Source organism: Pteropus alecto, unplaced genomic scaffold (genome assembly GCF_000325575.1).
Source record: "Pteropus alecto unplaced genomic scaffold, ASM32557v1 scaffold88, whole genome shotgun sequence".
Lineage (NCBI taxonomy): Eukaryota > Metazoa > Chordata > Mammalia > Chiroptera > Pteropodidae > Pteropus > Pteropus alecto.
The window spans coordinates 1,828,791-1,853,502 of NW_006494611.1; the positions used below are offsets into that span (position 1 = coordinate 1,828,791).

The window sequence follows — 24,712 nt, forward strand, 5'->3', positions numbered from 1 at the left end:
ATTTTTAAAGGCCTAAGGGAAGATATGAATGAACATAAGAGAAATCTCAGCAGAGAAATGGAAACTGTAAAAAAACTAAGTGGAAATTCTTGAGTTGAAAAATATAATTACTGAAATTAAATGTAATTAGACATGCTCAATACTAGATTGTGGAAAGTAGAAGAAATTGTCAGTGAACTTGAAAGAGCAATAAAAAATTATTCAATTTGAAGTACAGAGAGAAAAAGATTGAAGAAGAATGAACAGTTTCAAAGCCATGTGGCTAGCTATGAAAACTATACATGTGCAGGGGAAACCTCAGTGGGGTTGGCAGTAAAATAGTATGTACTAGAAAGCTGAAAGAACTGAACGGATAATTTTGCTGTTGCTTATTGCAGTGGAAACAATGTTTTTGGTTTCTAGCATAAGTCTAATTGAGCCCCCCCAAAAATAAAAGAGGCAGAATAAAAATATTTGAAAAAATAATAACTTAAAATTTCCAAAATTTGAGAAAAATAGGATGGTAATTTAAATCAACATATCAAAATTTGTGGACTCAAGGCAAAGCCTAGGTTAGAGGGAAATTTCTAGCTATGAATGTTTATATATGAGAAGAAGAAAAGCTTAAAATCAGTCATATAAATTTCTACCTTAAGAAGCTAGAAAAAGGAGCAATTAGACCCAGTCTGAGAAAAAAAGAGAAGAAATATTAAAGATGTGAACTGGAACAAATAGAATAGAACACAAAATTAACAAAGCCAAAAGTTGGTCCTTTGAAATTATTAATAAAATTGATAAATACCTAGATTGAGGGATTAAGGGTGAAAAATCAAAGTGGTAGGAAAGAAATATTAAAAAATTACCAATATTAGGCTATTACTATAGATCCTTCCTACTGTGGTCACTTTATCTACAGATAAAGAACTATTATGAACAACTTTATGTCACTAAATTTTCCAACTCAGATGAAATGGACAAACTCTTTGAAAACACAACTTATAGAAGTTGACATAGGATGAAACAGAAAATCTAAATAGCCCTGTGTCTATCAAAGAGATCTAATATAAAAAATATCTCCACACAAAAGGATAATCTATTTAACACATAATGCAGGACCAATTAGACATCCATGTTCCAAAATCTCACCCTTGATCCTTACCTCTCATCATATATAAAAATTAACTGAAAATGTAAGACTTAAAACATAAGAGCTAAATCTGTAAAACAAAGGAGAAAATATTTGTGAGCTTGGGTTAAGGGAAGATTTCTTAGATAGGAAACATATAAAAAATAAACCAAAAACAAAACCCAAAATTGATGTATTAAACTTTGTCAAAATTAAAAATTTCTGCATTTAAAAAGACTGTTAGAAAAATGAAAAGACAAGCCATAGTTAGGAGCAAATATTTGCAAAGCACATATCTTGTAAAGGGCTTGTATCCACGATATCCAGCCTCACCACTTTTCAGCATTATCCTAGGAGCTTTATTCAGTGTTATAAAACCAAGGAATAAAAAGCGTTAATATTAGAAAGTAAGAAGTAAAATTGTTCCTGTTGGAAGACACATGATTTTTCATATAGATACCATAAGCATTCAACAAGAACAAAAAAAACTATTAGAATTAATAAGTGAGTTTGGCAAGGTTTCAGGGTACAAGGTTAATTTTTAAAAATTATCTTTATATAATAGAAAACAGGAAATTAAGTTTTATAAATTTCTATTTTATAGTAGTGTCAAAAAGCATAAAATATTTAGAAATAAATTTTTAAAAACTTGTGCAGGATCTCTATAATGAACTGTATAAAATGTGGCGAGAGATATTAAAGACTAAAATAAATGGAGAAATCACATTAATAGATTGGCAGGCTTAGTATTGTTCAGTTGTCAGTTGATGTCTAGATTCTTTCAATCCTAATTAAAATCCCAGCAAGCTATTTTTGTAGTAATTGACAAGGTAATTCTAAAATGAATATTGAAATGCAATAGCCAAAACGTATCTGCAAAGTACATAATGAAAACAATCTCTTAAGAAAAGGAGGATTTACATTATCTGACTTTAAAGCTTAATATAGAGTTACAATAAGTATAGTATGGTATTAGCATAAAAGATAATTCAATGGAATAAAATAGTGTTGAGAAATAGACCCATTCATAAATTGTCAATTGATTTTCAACCAAAGCAACTAAATTCTTTGAAGAAAATGATTATCTTTTCAACAGATGATTTAACAACAGTTGGCTATCTATATGGGGAAAAAATAATAAATCTCAACTCCCACCTCACACCATACACCAAAAAGGTTTTCAAGATGGATCATAGATCTAAACATAAAAGCTAAAACTATAAAACTTTCAGAAGAAAACTTAGGAAGATCTATTCATAACCTGAGGATAGGTAAATGTTTCTTAGGACACAAAAAGCAATAACCATAAAAGTTAAGGAGGTGAACAAGCAAGCTGCAAACTGGGAGACAATATTCATAAAACATCTGATAAAGGACTTGTATTCAGGATATATAATAATATATTAAAAACTCCTATAAATCCATTAAAAAAAAAAAACAAAAAAACAGCCCAGTGGAGGGAAATGGGTAAACGGCTAGAGCAGACACTTTACAATACAAAGAAAATATACATATGGCCAATAAGCACGTGAAAAAGTGTATAACATCATGAGTCCTGAGAGAGGTACAAAGTAAAGCTATAGAGATACCAGTATGACCTTACTGGAACGGTGAAAATTAGAAAGACTAGAAGTTCCAATATTGCTCCAAGTAAGGAATTGGAGCAACTAGATCTCTTATTTCTAAATAATCTATGGGTCAGAGAGGAAATCTCAAAGAAAATTTAAAAAAATATCTAGAAGTTAGTGAAAATACAGTGTTAGATTTCATAGTATGCAGCTAAAGGGGAACAGACCAGTAGGTTATATATAGGTTTATATAAGATGAGATTTATTATAGAAGTTGGCCCAAGTGATTGTGTATCAGCTACCTGTGCCTCCCTTAGCCCAGTCACGTTGACACATAAAATTAACCATCACAGCACTGAATACTCAGATTAGAAAAGAAACACCAATGACAAACTGAAATGAAAAACAATACCATATGCAGTCATTCCCCAAAAATGAAGTACCTGGGTGTACAGCTAACAAAATACATGCAGGATCCGAATGCTAAAAATTACAAAATGCTGATGAAAGAAATTGAAGATGTAATATTAAGCTTGCCTGGTGAAAAGAAGAGGAATTTTAAAGTTAATTCCTGATTTGTGTGATTTTGGGAAATTTACAGAATGATATTTGGGCTTTGGTCTTCATCATTAAAAAGGATATTATCTCTTCCTCATAGAGCTTTTGTAAAGATTAGACAAGTTAGTGGAGGTGACAAAAGTTTATAAAATCTTAATGCTATACAAATAAATGTTAGTTATGTTTACACTTAAAATTAGGTGGGTCCTGAAAATATTAAAAAATTTTATTAGAGTAATTACTTATGTAAAAATAACTGGCCAAAACTGTCATTACTATTAGCATTTTGAGCAATAACATAACTATAGTAAAAAGGCTTATAATCTCACGTGTTGGTTATTTTATTGCTAGTAAATAGATTCTATTAAATGGTCACTTCTTAAAAACAAAGACTGTGTCCTTTAAGTTACTGCCATAATATTTTATATATTTTTATATCTTATTTAATACCAGTATTTCCAAACTGTATATAGTAACACATAATTGATGTTTTATGTTCTCTTTTTCTCATTTCAGGTCAATGAATACATTTTTGATAATTTATCTAATAATACTTATATCTGAAGCCATCATCAGTACTATCTTGAAATATACATGGCAAGCTGAGGAAAAATGGGATGAACCTTGGTATAACCAAAAAACAGAACATCAGAGAAATAGTAGTAAGGTATTTTATGGTGTTCTTGACTGCTGTAAAGGAAACTTTATTCTTTAGCACAATTAATGCTTTGATAGTGACTTCTGATAAGAGTGACCACCGTGATCTTCCAAAATTACTATTACTGAAGGGTGACAAATCGCTTCTTAGCCTTTTTGGCTAAGATCAAGGGCCGAAGGGTGACAAAAGGACATTGCAAATTAAGAGTAGCCACCATGTTTGTACTGATGTGCTTTTTGCAATTTAGGGTGTAAGCAATTATGTTCTCTGTGGCATGACTCGAATAGTTACAAGAGATCACAAAAATTTAAATCGTCTATATTGGCATTCCCCTTGAATACTACAAATTCGGTTTTTTATTCCACTTACTGTATGTTACAACTGAAATAGAGTAGGTTGATTTGTTTTTAATTTTGTCAATTCGAGGAGTCTTACTGTCATGTCAGTCTATTGATGGTATGAAATAACACAAATTATGTCCTATAAAGATTTAAACTGATTAAATATGAACTACCAAGAGAATTTAACCTGCAATTTTGGTAAATAATTGTTCTCCAAATTTTACTTTAGATTAAAATATAAATATAGTAAGACAAATTTGGATCTCAAGAGACCACAAAGCAGATAATCACAGGGACATATTTTCAATATCATTCATAATTAGGTATTTTTACCTTTCACAGAATGTATCTTAAAGTGTGGCACTGCTATGCCATTAAGTAGGCTATTCCTGTATAATCTGTAATTAAGAGTTTTAAATTCTAGCAGTTCTAGCCTAGCAATTATTTTATAGTTTTTTAAAAAATTACTGTCAATATTTAGTTATCTGTGAATTTGAAGGGTAGGAGTAGAATGGTAAGTATATTCCAGAGGTTATAATTTTGCCAAAAGCAATTTCTATCACATCGGGTTTTTGGGTAGCTTCTGAAAAGTAACAAGTAATTTGAATTTAATTTTTTTTTTTTACTTTGAGAGTCTAATGAACAATTAAAGCACCAAAGGAGATGTGTTAAAAAGACCATTCAGTATAGCTAAATGTCCTTTTTAGACATGAAACTTTCTAATAATTTTCTTCAGTAATAATGAAGAAATTCTTTTATCAAACAATCATTTTTTCTTCTAGATTCTGAAATTTATTTCAGACTTCCTTGCCTTTTTGGTACTCTACAATTTCATCATTCCAATTTCATTATATGTGACAGTCGAAATGCAGAAATTTCTTGGGTCATTTTTTATTGGCTGGGATCTTGATCTCTATCATGAAGAATCAGATCAGAAAGCTCAAGTCAATACTTCTGATCTGAATGAAGAGCTTGGACAGGTAACTGATCCTTTTATTTTGTTTTTCTAATTTGTTATTTTATCAAAACAATACATGTACAGAGACTAATAAAACAAACTATTACAAGGCTTATACCAAAGAAGAGCCCTACTTTGTTTCACACCTAAAGTTTTCCATTTTTAAATCATAAGCTGTTTCTTTCATTATTAGCACCATATTTCTGTGTAGTATTCTTTCTTGAATTTAAATTTTAGCCGTTATTTGTGGCGTATAAAGATAAAACTCTTAAAAGTACTCCTTCCACAAACATACCTAGACACATACCCACTTTGGCTCTCCATGGCCCCCCCGGCCCATATTGTTATATCACAATTTGGGATTTAAAAAATATTCATTTATTGACATTATTTTGACTGTTTTTGTATTGTTCACTAATTTCTGGTTCTTTACGTGCCCTGCAATGCTATAATTATACTTTCTATACATTTTGTTTTTTTCTAGAGCTAATTGCTCTGTTTTTTCATTTGCTTAATTTCCATATACGAGAAACAATTCTCTGACAAATACATGAAGCCACCACCTACCCCACTCCCACCCCTTCTTTCTTGGTGGCAGCTTTTTTGGAGCCTTTTATCTTTCTGCTTCAATTTGGACTTCTTTCTGGGCTTGTGCTCAGCTGTCACCCTGGACTTCCCTTTACCGTCATCATCTTGGAACTTCTTTTACATCTCCTGTTTGGGATCTCCTATCTCCTGGATCTCTTGTCTTCCCACCTGTGGCTTATTCTCTCATTTTGTTGGGACACATCTAATAACTTCCTGAAAAAGAATGCATGAAAGGAAAAATATTTTGAGACTATGCATATCTGAAAATATATTCTTTTCTCTTTTTTTTTTATCCCCTTCTTTAATTCCCTGCCCCCCACTTCCACCCCTGGCCTATGGATGTTGCCGTTTCCCATTAAGAACTGGATCTCTGAAGGTGGAGTGTCTCCTCCCACATACCTTGGTGCACCCAGGGTATGGTCTGCGGCTCCACCTGGGGTACGAACCCAGGACTTTCTGCGTGTAAAGCAGACAGGCTAACCACTACACTGTGGAGCCACCCCTGAAAATATATTCTTTTTCTACACTTGGTTAATAATTTACTGGGTAATGCATCCCAGGTTGGAAATTACTTTTCCTCAAAATTTCAAAAACATTTCTCCATTTTTTTTTTCTGGCTTCCGCTATTGCTGTTGAAATCTGATTCCCAGTTTTTTATGTGTGATCTGTTCTTTTATCTCTGAAAGTATTTTGAATCATTTCTTTATGCAATAATTTGAAATTTTATGATGATATACCTTGGTATGAGTCTTTTTTTTTTTTTTTTTTTTCTTCATTGGGCAATAAAGTCTGAGCCCTTTCAGTCTGGAAACACATGTCCTTCAATTTTGGGAATTTTTCTTGTATTATTTCTTTGATAACATGTCTTTTTATGTTTCAGGGTTTATTTATTTATTTGTTTATTTATTATTTGAATGTCAGAACCGTTATCTTAAATCTCTAATTCTGACTTTCAATTTTCATTTACTTGTTTATTTTTATAATCTGCTTTCTGGGAGAATTCATCAACTTTATCTTTCCACCTACTTTTTGATTTTTTAAAATTTTGTTGTATATTTTAAATTTCTAATATTCCAATATGCTCTTTTCATTACATCTTATTCCTAGTTCTTGAATATAATCTATTATTTTACCTTTCTGAGAATATTAGTGACAGTTTATTTAAAGTCTTCTGCCTGCCTGCATTTCGTTTCCTCCTAGTTCCTTTTTCAGTATAGTCAACTCTGCTATAATGTGACATATGTATTCCTGAAAATCATTGTGCTATGCAAAATTGCATAGTAAAAACCACAGGGTTTATGAGAAAATGGGATTTAAGGATACAACAAAAACTTTGTGACATTTAAAATAAAAAGATAGGAATCTAATAACTTGTGGGAGTGACCATCAGATATTTCAACTTGTATGTTATTGTGAAATATTGGAAGGAAGGTTATCCAAAAATAAAAGGAGAATTGTAACACCAGATGTGGATGGGTGTGGCTTATAACACATGTGATGACCTGGGGTAGCTGGTACCTGTTTGAGATATATTCATTTCATGTACATATTTCTACACAGCATGGGTATAGAAGTTTTCTGCAATCTTGCTGAACTCGTTTTTAGTTAAATAATTTTTTAGTGGGTTCATTAAGATTTTCTACATACAACATCATGTTATCTGTAAATGGAGAAAGTTGTATCTCTTCTTTTCCAATCTGAATAGCTTTTGTTTCTTTTTCTTGCTTAATATCCTGGCTAGAACCTTCAGTACAATGTTGAATAACAGTGGCAAGAGCAGATATCTTTCTCTTATTCCTGAACTTAGGCAGAAAGCAGTCAGTCTTTCACCAAATATGATGCTAACTATGGGTTTTTTGTAGATACATTTTATCAGGTTGAGGGAGTAGCCTTCTATTCCTAGTTTGTTGAGTGTTTATCATGAAAGAGTATTGGATTTTGTCATGCTTTTTCTATATCTATTAAGATAATCATTTTATTAATAGAATAAAGGACCAAGTACCATGTTATTATTCTTACGGTGGGTTTCACTGATTGAATATCATATGTTGAACCAATCTTGCATTCCAGAGATAAATCCCACACGTTCATGGTGTATGATCCTTTTTATATGTTTCTGGATTTGGTTTATATCTATTTTCATAAGAGATATTTGGTCTATAATTTTTCGGTGTTTTTTTTTTACTGGTGGTGATAGCTACCTCTCTTTTTAAATGATGTCTTCCTCAAATTATTATAGCAATAATTAAATTCTCATCATAATCCTAGTTGCGTCAAGACTTGGCTAGTTCATTCTTCTCTCTGTGGACCTACCTTCTTTTAGGGTTAATATTCTAGAATTAGTCTCAAAGAGTAATAAAATTATTTGTCTTCATCTACTTTTTAAAATATTTTCTTTTTTTAAACATTTTTCCTTTTCACCGAGTTTGTTTCCTGCCCTCAGTTTTAGTTTGTCAATCTATTTTAGACAAATTCCCACCTCTGACTTCTTGGACTGCTGTCATTTTGTATTTCTGTTCCCAGTTCTGTATTATTTCTCTTGGACCAGATACCCTTTCACATCCTGGGTTAATTAAGCATCCCTTCGACCCTTGCTCAGAGATCATTCTTGAGTCCTATTACTTAAAACCACCTTATCCAGGAGTTAGAAAAGAAGTATTAATATCACATTGTAAGTCAACTACAGATGAACATGAACCTAAAGATGCTACAAACTTCAAAGTGTATATTGATTTAAAGTACTTTCTGGTACCCTGTTTAGTTTCCATGGCATCTTTAATTATTTAATTGTGCTTAGATTATAAGAATCAGTATAGTATATCAATTTTAATAGATAAACTTGACTTTAGGAGACAGAGGTCAAGGTTTTTTTGTTTAACATAGGACCATGAAAACAAAGATTTGTTTTCTTTTGTTTTCTATCTCTAGGTGGAGTATGTGTTTACAGATAAAACTGGTACACTGACAGAAAATGAGATGCATTTTCGGGAATGTTCAATTAATGGCATAAAATACCAAGAAATCAATGGTAGACTTGTATCCGAAGGACCAACACCAGACTCTTCAGAAGGAAACTTAACTTATCTAAGTAGTTTATCTCATCTTAACAACATATCCCATCTTACATCCAGTTCTTCTTTTAGAACTGGTCCTGAAAATGAAACTGAACTAGTAAGCAATTTTTAAATTAATAAACTAAAATAGTTCTCTTTGTGTTAGTGGGGCAAGGAATATATATTTGAAATGTATATCTGATTGAATACTGAGAATTTGTAGTCATAACCCAGTTTAATTTGTCACTTAATATGTGTTTGTCTTAGTTCGCTAGGTGTTTAAAAGGAACTAAGTTAAGGAAAGCCCTACTGCCATGAAGTAAAGAAGACTTTGATGAAAAATAGAGTTTAAATTTATTTAATACTTTTTGAGGCATCACGTCTTCCACAAAAGAGTTTTCACCTTTACTTATAATTTGCTTATGCTTCCTAAAAAGTTGACGCAAATATGACATTTTATTCTTTGGAGTCAGAAGCAACCAGCTATTATTTAAGCAATTTAAGATTGTAGCATTCTTATTCTAGATCTTAGGTTGTCAAATTATTAACTGTATTTATTGGCATATTTTAGAATTATGTTTCTGGTTTCCTAAAGGTTATTTGAGAATGACATTTATGGTGTGAATATTAATTATTGTTTCTACAGATTAAAGAACATGATCTCTTCTTTAAAGCAGTCAGCCTCTGTCACACTGTACAGATTAGTAATGTTCAGACTGATGGCATTGGTGATGGTCCCTGGCAATCCAGCCTTACACCCTCCCAGTTGGAATACTATGCATCTTCACCAGATGAAAAAGCTCTAGTGGAAGCTGCTGCAAGGTAATTTAGTCTAATCTCCAAATCTTCAGAGAAACACCTTTTAAATAAAAATGTGAAATACTAGAAAATTATTTTAAATGATCAGACAATTCATAAACATATATGTAGAAGTATATTTTAAATTTTTAATGAGAATTTGAAATTTGTCATTCATTTTGTTAGCTTATAATAGTTATATTTTGAAGTGGCTTCTTTAAAAATCTGGTTACTATGAAATATGAATAATGTAATTATGAGAATACTTATGTGTGTATTGTTTTGGGCCTTCAAGTTCTTAAAAATAATGCTATATTCGAAAGAAATATTTTAAAAATATTTTAATCTTAATGTTTTAAATGTTTTTATTCAAGCTAAGGTATAATGACGTAGTGTGAAATGTGAAATATCATTCCTTAAATCTTATAAAATTTCTCCTTTTGCTTCCTAGAATTGGCATTGTGTTTATTGGCAATACTGAAGAAACTATGGAAGTTAAAACACTTGGAAAACTGGAACGGTGAATTTTTTTTCTATATTGGATTTTTCTATATATTAAATATTTAGTATAGAACAGAAATAGGTAAACTATGGCCCAGATATGTACAAATCTGGCCTTCAGCCTGTTTTTGTACAGCCCACAAACTACATGACATTTTTAAAGGGTTGTTTAAAAAAAAGAATATGCAGTAGAGATCATATATGGCCTACAAAGCCTAAAATATTTACTATCTGGCCCTTTACAGAAAAAGTTTACTGACCTCTGCTCTAGAATGATGTCAGTATTGCATTGTATCTCATCACAGTAATAACCGTATTCTGTTCTGAATCTTCCATCTGTTTTTTAGCTTAATGGTTTTTAATTTACTTATATGTTTATTTTTAGACACTTCTGGGGTAATGATTTTCATAAGTTTCTACTTTATATTTTCTACGATTTTATCTTTTAAACATTAAGAAACAGATGTCTTATTTCTACTGTTTGATAAATTAGTCCATTATTTATATCTTTCATGGTTTTATCAATTCCAGTCATATCTCAGCTCCAGCTGTGCGGTTCCAAACTATGCTTTTCCAAACTAAATAGAGCCCATTCTTTGGCTGTTTTCATGTGGGAGCCTTTCTGGCTCGTTCCGTCAACTTCAAAATGATCATTCCAATCAGTGTTTTTCTTTGAGATGGGGAAAGCATTGCATAGGTACATTATTGTATAAATTTATCTAGAAGACTTTTCAGGCCACATGTAACCCATCCACACAAAGTTTTTTACAGCTTTCTAGAAAAGCATTTGTTCCCCACCTACACATATATACCCTATCTCAGGTTCAGAATCACTGCTATAATGAGCCTCTGTTACTAATGTGAGTGTGATATTTCTCAAGTGTGTTGCTAGGAAAAACATGGAGTTGGGCAGATCTGGATCCCAGTCCTTGGCCTGCCACTCACAAACTGATTTGACTTTAGTCCAATTATTTAACCTTTCTGATTTTAATAGTCATTGATAAAAAGAAATAAGACCTACCTCCTTTGGTTCTCATGGGTGTTAAATGACATAAGATATGTCAAGTACATGGCATTTAGTAAATATTCAATAAATGTCACTTTCTTCTGTTTCTAGCTTGTGTTGTTAGTAGTGACTCATAACCAGTTATCTTGAAAATGTAGAGATTAATTTCTTGTACTAAATTAACCATTTTTATCTTTTATAGGGATTCTTTCTAAACATTTACTTAACATTATTCAAAAAAGTAAAGTTTTATCTTTCTTATTTTTTTCCTTAGGTACAAACTGCTTCATATTCTGGAATTTGATTCAGATCGTAGGAGAATGAGTGTAATTGTTCAAGCACCTTCAGGTAACCAACCTAAACTTTCATGAATTTTTATTTATCTAACATTAAGAGCTTGATAACTCATTTTTCTTTTTAGGTGAGAAGTTTTTATTTGCTAAAGGAGCTGAATCATCAATTCTTCCTAAATGTATAGGTGGAGAAATAGAAAAAACCAGAATTCATGTAGATGAATTTGCTTTGGTAAGTGCAAATTTCTATGATTTTATAAACTAAAAGGTAATATTTGAAAGATTTAGGGTTTCATTTTTGCATTAATAATTTATCAAAATTATAGAAATTCTGCAGTTCTTTTATATTATGTGGTTGCATTCTTTGGTTAAAATTTTACTTTTAACCTTCTAAAATATAAGTCTTCTCTTTGAACCTATTGTAGTCAGGGCACTTCTGGCTGCAAGGACCACTCCAATTACTATATTACAAGGGGCGTGTGACTAAAAGAATACAGGTAATCCCAAGGATGTGGAGAACCTGGAACCCTCATGCATTGCTGGTAGAAATATAAATGATATAACCACTTTAGAAAGTAGTTTGGCAGTTCTTTATAGAACATAGAGTAATCTAGAGTTAATATATGACCAGCAGTTCCACTCTAGGTGTACACTCGAGAGAATTGAAAACATGTCTACACAAAAACTTGTACACAAATGTTCTTCTTAGCACCATTATTCCTAATAGCTAAAAAATGGAAACACCCTAATGTCCATCAATAAATGGGTTAAATAATGTGTTGTATCCATATAATGGACTGTTATTTGGCCATTAAAAGAAATGAAGTACTAATATATGCCACAACATGGATGAACCTTGAAAAGATTATGCTGAGTGAAAGAGGCTAGTCACAAAAGGCCACATATTCCATTTATATGAAATACCCCAAATAAGCAAATTCATAGTGGTTGCCAGGGCCTGGAGGAAGTAAGGAAAGGGAAGTATCTGCTAATGGATATGCGATTCCTTTGGGTGTGATGAAAATGATCTGGAATTAAATAGTAGTAATAATTGCACAACTCTTTGAATACACTAAAAATTATCGAATTATACTTTTTAAGAAGTGAATTTTATGGTATATGAATTATGTCTCTCTTAATAAAAAATATATAGGAGAATCTTACAGAAACAAAGTGCCACAATTCACGTGAACAGGAAAATTATTAAGCAGTGCTCTCTCAATCTTAGGACCTCATCATACTCTCTCATTTCTGCTTTTCTGTAAGTGTATGCTCCATACTCATCTCTGCTCACCAGCCTCCTTTACTAACTTATGGTTTCTTTTCTCCCATTACTTGTTCTCTAATTTTTTATGATCTGGTTCATGTACCATACTGTAACATCCATGAGAGTAAAGACATTGTTCTCCCTTGCTATCATTTATATTAATGTTCAGAACAGTGTTGGCACATGGTTGGCACTCAATAAATTTTTGTTTTAGAATGAATTAATTTCACATATTAATAACTCTCATGGTCCTTTATCATTTAAGACAGTTATTTATAGGTGCGGGTCATTTGTAAATCAAGGAATGTCAATATTTAGAAATCTGCTAAATAGTTTCATATACTACTTTAAAATCTACCTTTCCAAGTTCTGTTATTAGAACATGTATTTCACGTTTTCTTGAGGAAAAGATAGAGCAAGGAAAGGAACTTTTATAAGTTTTTAGATTTAGATAACAACTTTCAGATGCTAATACCATAAGGAAAATTTGAACCCAGTAGAATCCGATAATCAATTTCATATTCCTAAATTTTGTATGATTCCAGTTCACCAGTAAAGATATAATGATAACAATTTTAAAACATCATTGTCTCCCCAAAATATTGTTTGTTTGATAATGGCCACCTTACAAACTTCTGTATTTAAATTGCATATTTGTCATATCATAAACCCTCAGGAAATTATGGTCCCCTTTGCTTAAAAATAAATCTTATGAAGTAGATAAAAGTGGATTTGTAATGGTTAAAACAGAGGAGTAGCATCTGGGGCTGCCTCTGTCTTGACAGTCCTAAAGGTGCCATTATAGAACCTCTGGCATTCCAGGTAAAAGTTTTAAAACCACAGATAAGATCATCTTTATGATCCTATCTAGGCTATAATATTCTATAATTTAATGACCTTAATTATTTTGAGCAACTTTTTAAGAACTCATCAGAAATTAAAAAGTTATGATAATATGTGTCTCATAACTCAGATCACTAGGGTTTTGTGACACTTCATTTATTTCCTATCAAGAGATGATAGGACCTTTTAAATTATTTTTAATTGATTTTTAGTAATAGAGTCTTCAGTTTATTTCATTGACTGCTTGATTCCCCATTAGTTATTTTTGTTCAATTTTTGTCTTTAATTTTTCTGTTTTAGAAAGGACTAAGAACTCTGTGCATGGCCTATAGACAATTAACATCTAAAGAGTATGAGGTAATAGATAGACGCTTATTTGAAGCCAGGACTGCCTTGCAGCAACGGGAAGAGAAATTGGCAAATGTCTTCCAGTTCATAGAGAAAGATCTGATATTACTTGGAGCTACAGCAGTAGAAGACAGGTAAGTATCATATAAATAGGCTATGTTATTTTTCTCTCACAAGAATTTCTTTAGCCAAGTGTTTCTAACTTATGACAAATTCCATTTATTAACACCCTATAATATTTAAAATCAAAATAGAGAGTTAAAGCCTTACTTTTTCCTAGTTAGTATATGCAATTTTTCTTCTAGCCAGATACCTGAAATAGGTGGAAAAAAATCTAGCTATGTATAATTTTGCTTATGGACTTGAATATTTAGAATGTGTCTTAGTGTGTCACATACAAAGAATTTAAACATCTGCTTAGTTCTCCAGCCTCACTTCCCACCACTGCCTCCTTCCACTTTATGCTTCAGCAGTACCAAACTGTCTGTAGATCTTCTCCAAACAACTGTTTCTGTTTTGTGGCTTTGTTCCTGGGCAAGGCTGTGTCTTCTGCTTGATCACTCTTCCCTTATCTATATGTGAATACCTATTCTTACAGTACAGCTCAGATGTTACCACCACTCAGTAAGACTTTTTTTCTTACTCCTAACAGGATTAAAACTTCTGTTTTTTGTGAAGTCTCCATGTTTTGTAGGTAGTTCTATGTTATCCTTATGTCAGTACGTTGTTATTATTTTAGAGACTTTCCTCTATTTAAGCCTGTGAATTCCTTGAATTGCATTTATTTTTTATCTTTGTTCTTCAGCATTAATCTCAATGTGAGTTTCACAGTTTCTTGAATTGAATTCTTTCAATTAAATTGAATTTTACAAATTAATCCTACTGTTTTCCTCAGCCTCCTAGATCTACAGGTTTTTGCATATTTTAATCTAGATTTTCATTTACTTTTCAGTTATTTTCATGAGATTTCTGAGACTCACCCAAAGTTATGTAGTCTCTTTATTATCCACACTTTAATTTTTGAACCACTGATATGAGAGATTTCCTTCAAAAAAAAAGAGAAAAATCTTCTAATTTGAAATTTAAGATTTTCTAATAAAATAGGTTATGAAGACCATATACTTAATTTGGTTCTGTACAAACCAACTTTGAAGATATACTCTTAAAATAGGAGGTTGTAGATTTTTATATTAACTAGATGATCACTAATTTGTTTATTTGTTTTTTACCTAATGGGAAAAAATTTCAGTTAGTTTACTGAACTCAATATTACTGTAACATTCCTAGGTCAAGAAGTCCAGAACTTACTTGTACTTTGTGGTTTATACTTAAAATACAGCCCAAAAAAGTACTTTCTACTACAAATTTTGTTGTTGTTGTTGTTGTTGTTTTTAATTTTATTTTTAGACTACAAGATAAAGTACGAGAAACTATTGAAGCATTGAGAATGGCTGGTATCAAAGTATGGGTACTTACTGGAGATAAACATGAAACAGCTGTTAGTGTGAGTTTATCATGTGGACATTTTCACAGAACCATGAATATCCTTGAACTTATAAACCAGAAATCAGACAGTGAATGTGCTGAACAATTGAGGCAGCTTGCCAGAAGGTAAGAATATAATTCTCTGGATCATAGAGTTCAGGGATAAGCAAACTATGGCCCACTGCCTGTTTTTTATAGACCATGAGCCCAAAATAATTTACATATTTTTGATGGATGGAAAATAATCCAAAGAATAATATTTAATGTTGTGGAAATTATATGAAATTCAAATTTTGGTGTCTGTAAATAAAGTTTTATTGGAACACATAAAAAAGCATTTGGTGAACACTTTTGCACTACAGCAGCACAGTTGAGTAGTTACAGCAGAGACCTTATAGAGCACTTTTATGTTTTCTCACTGCTGCTTGATATACTAAAAATTAGTGACACAGTCATACCTCAATAGTGTTTTGAGTGCCACACAGATTGCCATATGACATTCTACTATATTTTTATTAATGTTTATTCATTATGTCCAAATAAGAAAAATAGACTTTTAAAGTCACACTTTTAAAGCACAGTAGTGTTAATTATTTTACTATCAATTTAGATGCAAAGCATCGTATTACTCAGTGACACTTTAATATGCTCCCCTGTTTGAAAAGACATATTTAAAGATGAAATAAAATCTCATTACAGATATTGTATTAAAATGTAAAATCTCCTTACAGATCATCATTAACAGATGGACATTTGCAATTGATTTTGATGATAGGGAACATTAAATTTGGACCCTAATTAAGCAAAATGCTATTTCTGCCCTCCCCCCCAAAATTTCCATTTTTCTCATTACTAGACTTGTAGTATTGAAAAAATTATACTCAATTGCTACTATTACATTTTTTAATTAGTAAAAATTTTGTCAAAATTTGTTTGTAATATAAGTACCTACATTATAGCCTTAATTTAGTCTTTTAGCTCATAAAACCTACAAATGAAATATTTACTTTTGGCCCTTTACAGAAAACATTTGCCAACCCTTGATTTAGGTCACATGACCAAACTGAGAACTCAGCCTGCACTTTACTCTACAAAGATAATTACATAAGTATTTGTACTCTAAATTCATTCTCTTTTTTTAAATCTAGTTTTTATATACAGATCAACTTTAGGAGCCCCCTTTTAACACAGTCTAATTTTTTTCAATTATTTTAGGAGTACTTTAGTGTAAGTATCAGGGTTGCTTGTATGTAGATATTTAAGTCTCCTACAGGTTCCTGTCATTTGCAGTGTTGTAATAGTAGGGCAGAAAAACAAATGTGAAAAGACAATGCCACAGTTTGTCAACATACATTCAGTGTTTTATTTACATTTGTTATACAGGCATTGATGTGGTGCTATTCTCTGGATTTCATCAAAGAAAAATTTATTTAAGAGATGTTTTAAAGAATACAGCTCTCAGAAGGTTCTTTGATTGAGTTCAAAAAGATGATTAATCTAGATAGTTATACTACAGTTTGGGAGCAGTGCCAACACCATTGGCTGCTTAAACATGTCATTACCATAATGTCAAAGAGAACTCCCTAAAACAAATTAATTGCTCAGTCATTTTACTTTATATGTTTCTTCTAAAATATCATTTCTGATTATAAAAGTAATAAATGTTCATTTAAAAAATACTGGAAATGATCAAGAAGGTAATGATGATTAATAACAGTACAACCATCTAAAGATAATTATTTGTATTAGCATTTTTTTAAGTCCTATATATATGTACTTTTAGTAAACCCATTAAGATCATGGATATTGTTCATTTCCCTTTTTACATAGATGTTGCATTATAAAGGCAATGAATTTCACATAAATCTATAGAGTTTTGATTTTAGAATTTCAGAAAGTATCTATTCTAAAAATCTTGGATAGAGCAAAGAATTCCATACCGTCAAAAGCTTTAGTTTATATATACATTCCTTCACAAACTTATATTGATTATCTCCTATCAAAGCATTTGGAACACAGTCATATAAGGCAGTGGTCTCTAATCTTTTTGGCACCGGGGCCAATTTCACGGAAGACCGTTTTTCCACAGACCTTGGTAGGGGTGGGGTGTTTTCAAGATGATTCAAGCGCAGTACATTTATTACATACTTTATTTCTATTATTATTACATTATAAAAAGCACTTTACTCTCAGCCTGGATTGCATGCCATGGTGACTCATTAATCCTAACAGTTGGGTCTCAGTATCCTCTGCTATTTCATCATTTCTTCAAGTTATGGTGCTAGCGGAAAGAGGAACACATCTTTTGAACTGCAGCCTCTCTTAAAAAGTTCACGACAAATGTCCTTAGCAGTAGGCAGGATCAACTTTTCACTAATAGTAAAGGGCTTTTAGAAATGTGGTTAACCACTAAGAATGATGCTTTCAGATCAGACACATTTGATGAAGTGGTGGCCTTCGACAATTGCTTTTGTTCTTCGTGTTCAAGTTTTTTTCTTTTGAAAAACTCCAAAGGTTTGTCTTTTAATACAAGGTGCTTGGTCTCTATGTGGTAAAGCAGTTTTGAGGGTTTCATGGCTTCATTGGATAGCTAGCCACCACATATTATATAAAGTGGGCTTGGAGAATGTGAATCACCTGTTACAATGGAACCCATAATTTAAGTAGGACTCTTGATATTTTCTTTTAAATGCAGCTTTCTTTTTGTTGGCAGTCTTACAGTCTTCTGCTGTCTCATCATTGGGTCTTTCTCCCTTTTCAAGGAGGCTCCCCAGTGACATTTTTTACTCATTTTGGCTAGAGTTAGCTCGTGGCCTTACCAAAACCAAAACTAACTGAGACAAGTGCGCAGTGTGAGAAGGAGGCATGGACAGAAGTGGTAAATAAAATAATGTGCAGGCCATGCGCGGACTAAAATAAGTGTCAGATTCTGACTTAAAGCCTGCCACCAGCTGCAGCTATATAATTGAAGTACATCAATTCACTTGCCACTATACAACCTGCCACCAGATGCACCTTAATTGTCAGTTGCCACTCACTGATAGTGTTTTGATATTGAGTCTGCAAGCAATTGCTTTATTATGGTCTCTATGCAGTCAAACCTCTCTGCTAATGTTAATCCATATTTGCATCTGCTCTCCAGTGCTAGCATCACCGCCTCGGCTCCACCTCAGATCATCTGGCATTCGATTCTCAGAAGAAGCACTCAGCCTAGGTCCCTTGCATGCACTCTTCACAACAGAGTTCGTGGTCCTATGAGAATCTAATGCCAGAGCTCCACCTGATGATCTGAGGTGGAGCTGAGGCAGTGATGCTAGTGCTCACGAGTGATTACAAATACAGATGAAGCTTCGCACGCTCTCTTGCTGCTCACCTCCTGCTGTGCGGCCCATTTCCTAACAGGCCACAGACCAGTAATGTGGGTGGGGACCCCTCATATAAGTTGTTTGTTTATATATTGTTTACTTTCCAAATATGTGGGAAAAACCAAAGTAAATATATTGTCATAGACCTATCACAACTGAATTGTAACCAAGACAAGAACAGTTTAGCCTAGACAAGTTTAGCCTAGACACAGCTCTGTGGAAGAACTCATGACTGTGTTGTCTCCTAAGAGATGAAATGTTAACTGGTTAGAGAGTGACACCTAGAAGCAAAGGGAGTAGTGTATACACATTCCCAGAGGTGAGTGAGAAGCTCATTCAAGGAATTGGTAGTAGTTAAGTATGGCCAGAGAATAGAATAGAGAAGAGAGGGTATGGAAAGTATTGAGACATGAGGCTACAGAGATGAGCAGATGCTGCCTACTATGTGCCAGAACTGTGAGGTGCTTTTCTATATTTCATAAATATTATTCCATGGATTATGAGATAATATGCTGACTTATGAAGACTTTCCAGAGGAAAACCTAATTTAATGTGCCTTGGGAAGGTTCCCTAGGACAACTGATCTCATCTGTCTCACTCTTGGTTGCTACTTCTTCTGGCATTAAGTGCTTGGGCGGTGCTTAAGCTGCACATATTAGAGGCAGCACAGGTTGCCAAGTAAAGTTTGCCCTATAGGGAGGAAAAACAGTGTAGGTGCTGATTTCAGATTTCGGAGAATTTAATAAAGGAAAAAATACATTTTTAAAAAATTTATGTTGTAAATGTGAATTGTTTACACTTATTAGTTACAGTGCAACACAGTAGTGATTAGGCATACTATGAAAGATTTTAATTTATAAATGTCTTTTTTGATTTCAAAACCCTTTATATTTAGTTTTGGAAGACTAACGTCTATCAATATATGTTTAGTTTTTATAGATTATTACTTATTTAATACTCTTCTCACTTAAAAATGGCAGGTAGAGCCACTATGGAAAATAGTTTAGAGATTCCTCGAAAAATTAAAAATAGAGCTACCTTATGATTAAGCAATCTCACTTCTGGGTATATACCCAAAGGAAATGAAATTTCTATCTTCAAGGCATATCTGCATTCCTATTTATTGCAGTATTATTTATAATAGGCAAGAATGGAAACAACCATATGATGTGTGAATAGGTAAAGAAAATGTGTGTGTGTGTGTGTGTGTGTGTGTGTGTGTGTGTGTGTGTGAAGGAATATTATTCAGCCATAAAAAAAAGGAAATCTTGCCTTTTATGACAACATGAATGGACCTTGAGGGAATTGTACCAAGTAGAATAAGTCAGAGAAAGACAAATAACTACTATGTGGAATCTAAAAAAGCCAAACTCACAGAAATAGAGAGTAGAATAATAGTTGCCAGGGGCTGGGATATGGGGTAAATGGAGAGATGATGGTCAAAGGGTACAAAAATTTCCAGCTTACATACAACACGAATAAGTTCTGGGGATCTAATATACAGCTGGTGACTATTATTAACAGTACTGTATTATTTAAAAGTTGAGAGTAGATTTTAAATGTTTTCACCACAAAAAAAAAAAAATGATATTGTGGGAAGGGAAGTGTTAACTAACCATTGTGGTAATCATTTTACAGTATATATGTCTGTCAAATCACATTGCACACCTTACACTTACATGTGTTACATGTCTGTAATATCGGAATAAAGCTGGAAAAAATAAAATTAAAATGGATATTTCTCAGTAACAATGTGCATCTCTGCACTGCTTCTTTCATCAAGAGAATCATTATGAAATGGAGAGTGGGGAGAAATAGTTGAACAAAATAGTGTGCCTGGCAATGTAATTGTTTACATACTGATACAAACTTCTTGTCTCTTCTTGGCAACAAATAGTTTGCCCAGCTGCCATACTTTGAGTAGTACTCGTATAGCATATGACCACAAGGGAGGTATTATAGTAATATCTGGTGTTGCAGTTCATTGTAGGGGTTAATATGAAGAGAGAATTCTGATACTTTCATTCCTTTCCTTCCTACTTACACATAGGTGAATCTAGCTCTTGAATTTTCCTGAACATTGTCGATTTCATTTAATTTTTTAAAATTAGGATTTGTTAAATGTAATAATTTTATTTTTGTAAGACTTTTCATATAATTTGGGAGAATATACTCAAATTATGTGTTATAATTCACATTTTAGAAAATATAGTGACTATGTATCAGTTCATTATAAAATTGAATATCATGTTTTACTCATTGTATCAGCCACTCTCAGTTCTTAACTTTCAGATAATACAACTCAGTTCATTCCCTGACATATCAGTTTTCTAATAGTAAAGTCTGGATGAATGACCATCTTTCGGAAAGAATCTTTTGTTTACTAAGCAAATGTAAATAATATGACTTCAAAGTGCCCTGTAGAGGATATAATTATTTTCTCTTTCAGAATTACAGAGGATCATGTGATTCAGCATGGGCTAGTGGTGGATGGGACCAGCCTATCTCTTGCACTCAGGGAGCACGAAAAACTATTTATGGATGTTTGCAGAAATTGTTCAGCTGTATTGTGCTGTCGTATGGCACCACTGCAGAAAGCCAAGGTATGTGTACGTTATAAAAAGTTCCAAAAAGATATATAGATCTAAAAATATTTTTTTAGGTTAATAATTTATTCCATTTAGTGGCATGCAGTATATGAATCTTGCTAGGAGTCAGTCACTTCTCATATTATGACTTTTACCCGTGTACATTAAACCTTTGGAATTTTCAGAGTGAATGTAAAAACTTCAACTGTTCATAATAACCTAGAAAGTCTGTGATGAGCAGCAATTTGTGATTTTCCTGAGATGTAAAATTGAACTGTGATAAAGTTTCACCAGTTAGTTTTTACTAGTGAGGGAGCCTGTAAGATTTCAGTTCATCTGTCCTTTCAAATGGTTCTGTTGATATCTGCTTATTCTTGCATTCTCATGAAGTGATAAATAGTAAATCATGAAGTGATAAGTAGCAAATAGAACTTAAGTAAGGAATTGAAAAACTAGTTAACTTGTGATATGAAGCTATATACAGAAAATATTTTAATTTCAGCTATAATTCAAGTAAAAGCCTATACAAATATTTTTTATACTTTCTGATTTGTAATTTGAGGTCTTAGTCTGTATTCTCACATATATCCTTTGAAATGTCCTTCTAAATACTGACTTTCACATATAGGTCTAATAAATTAGACATTCAATTTTTTTTGGCTTCATGAAATTTTATTACAACACCTATATTATAATTTATATCCCCCTGTCTATGGATATTAAAACTAGAGACCAAGTAAAGCTAATGCTTAGGTTCTTTATGAAAGTATATTCAAGAATTCCAAAGAAACATTTATTTTGTTGAATTGAATTTTGATTGCTTTAAAAAAAATTTTTAATTTTATTACAGGAGAAAATAATTATCTTTCCTCTATATCATATGAAAAGAATTTCTTGAAAGAAAAAATTTGGCCTGACAAAGTTCTTTTAAATGTAATTATTTTTACACAATTATTATTAAGCTTTTTACAAATTTAAGCTGTATTTAAAAACTCTTGCTTCCCATCTTAAAATCCAAGATAATATTGTTTTGCAGTGTCATTTCTGAAAGACATTTCTATCATGTTAGTGGAGACATACCTCAAAAAGTGAACCCCAGTGCATATTATCTAATATAAAATTAAATTTTTCTACTTCCTACAACAGTCATTTCAGATAAGTGACTTTATATAAATACAAGAAATTTGAAATTTTATCATAGTTAACTAATTAGTTGTATGTCTTTCAGGTAATAAGACTGATAAAAATTTCACCTGAGAAACCTATTACATTGGCTGTTGGCGATGGTGCTAATGATGTAAGCATGATACAAGAAGCACATGTTGGCATAGGTGATTGATTTTTTTTCCTGAACTTTTAAAGTTGATATAATTATTTGGGGATTTAGAATTTTTCTTTTGTAGGCTAAAGTGCAATACAAATACATGAATGAAAATTAAATACAAAATGATAATATACCATAGTATATCCCCATCAGAAGCCTATTATAATTAGCCCAATATTTAGGACATTTTAATTCCAAATTTTCAAGGAAATTAATACCATCTTAGTGAATTTTATCTTTGCCAATTCTCCTTCATAATAAAGTAACTATTATGCCATTTATACCTTTTCTTTTTATTTAATTTATTTTTTATTTTTACTTTTTTACGGTGACATTGGTTAATGAAATCCAGTAAGTTTCAGCTGTACACTTTAACAATAAAGCATGTATATATTTACACTGTGTGTTCACCTCTCACAGTTAGATTTCTTTCTGTCACCACATATTTGACCCCCTTTACCTCGTCTACTTTCCCTTCCCCTCACCACCTACCCTCTGGTAACCACTAGTCTATAGACCATGTCTAAGAGTCTCTGTTTGTCCTATTCATTTGTTGCTCATTTATACCTTTTAAAGTACTTTCACACATAATTTTTACCACTCTTAAACTTTAAATTTGTGATTTATATAGTTGCCCTTACAGTTTTCAGTTCTTGTTTTGGAATGTTGTTATTTGTCAGTCTAAAGATTCTACAAGTCATTTTAAAGATAATCTTAGAGACAGGAAATTACACCAAACTATAATATAAATTTTCAAATAATTTTCTAATTAAACAACCTTTATTCTAATGTCCTGTCTCTTTTTGTATTGAATTTTTATTGGATTAAGAATACTAATATTATTTTATTTAAATTATCAATCATTTCCCATTTAAACCGTGTTCTGACCTGTCTTCCTCAATGAGTTTATTATACAATTACAGAAGCAAAAGAGAAAAGTATTGGTTTTTCATTAACGGATAAATTTTTAGAATTAGAGTTAAACTAGTCCTGTTCTGGAATTATCTCTCTAATGTCCTGTGATGAGTAGTTATTGGGTCTACTATTTCTAGTGTATCTCTCAAGTCAACTGCTTCCTGTTTAGGATAATTAACTTTATTTTAAAAATAACACTTTGGTAATATCTTCATATACTGTATATTAAAGCATAAAAAGCTTACAGTATTTATGACAATTTTGATTCTACTATGATAACAGACAGACCAGTGAATAGAATAGATTCAGACATCTGGAAATTGAGAATATAACAAAGGAGATATTTTGGATGAGTAGGGAAACAAATTACTTGGTAAAAAAAAAATACTGATAAAACTGGTTAGTTATCTGGAAAATTTTGAGGTTGGATCTCTTTCCATTGCTTATGAGCAAAACAAATAACAGATGGATTAAGGATTTAAATAATTTGTTAAAGACCATAAAAAGTAACAAGAATTTAATGAATAATCCTGTAATTTGAGATATGTAAGGGTCTTTTATGTACAAAACCAAACAAGGCATGAAACTATAAAGAAAATGATTAATATGTGCGACAGAAGTAAATACTCCCCCAAAACAATTTTAAAGGCAAAGTAGTAAAGAATACTTGCAAAATAGATGACAAAGTCTTAATATTCTTAGTATGTGAGGTCTTAACAAATTAAGGAGAATAAGACAAACATTCTAGTAGAAATATGTGGAAAGATCAGAGCTATCAGTTGTCAGAAAAGGAGAAGTCTAAAATGAAAACTGTCCCCAATAAACTTAATTAAAAATTTTTAAAAAATGAAAACTAAATGCATGAAAAAGTATTCAGTCTCACTAATAAAAAATACGAGTTTAAATTGCCTATCAGATTGACAGAGTTACAAAGGTTAATAAATCCTGGAGTTGGTAAAGGTATAGATTAACAAATGCTCTTGTGCAATGTTAGTGGGAGTGTAAATTGGTACACTCTGCATTATTAATTATAACGAAATTTTAAATATGTGCCAATTGACCTGGCAATCATGCATCCCAAATTTCTTTTAAGGAAATAAATGAATATGTTGACAAAGATGTATATTATAAACATGTTTTGAGAGACAAA

At 31.9% G+C, this 24,712-nt stretch overlaps 1 protein-coding gene across 1 annotated transcript in view; it reads left to right on the forward strand.

Annotated features, from left to right (window-relative positions):
• The window catches only part of ATP11B (ATPase phospholipid transporting 11B (putative)), a gene marked incomplete at its 5' end in the record, with an annotated part of 99,673 nt that overhangs the window by 39,631 nt on the left and 35,330 nt on the right, over positions 1 to 24,712 (forward strand). The window contains 11 exons of the mRNA XM_025042257.1: positions 3,748 to 3,898; positions 5,013 to 5,210; positions 8,705 to 8,947; positions 9,476 to 9,651; positions 10,079 to 10,147; positions 11,409 to 11,482; positions 11,556 to 11,659; positions 13,838 to 14,019; positions 15,293 to 15,496; positions 21,185 to 21,338; positions 22,552 to 22,654. Coding sequence (XP_024898025.1) covers positions 3,748 to 3,898; positions 5,013 to 5,210; positions 8,705 to 8,947; positions 9,476 to 9,651; positions 10,079 to 10,147; positions 11,409 to 11,482; positions 11,556 to 11,659; positions 13,838 to 14,019; positions 15,293 to 15,496; positions 21,185 to 21,338; positions 22,552 to 22,654 — 1,658 coding nt within the window. The remainder of the gene's footprint in view (positions 1 to 3,747; positions 3,899 to 5,012; positions 5,211 to 8,704; positions 8,948 to 9,475; positions 9,652 to 10,078; positions 10,148 to 11,408; positions 11,483 to 11,555; positions 11,660 to 13,837; positions 14,020 to 15,292; positions 15,497 to 21,184; positions 21,339 to 22,551; positions 22,655 to 24,712) is intronic.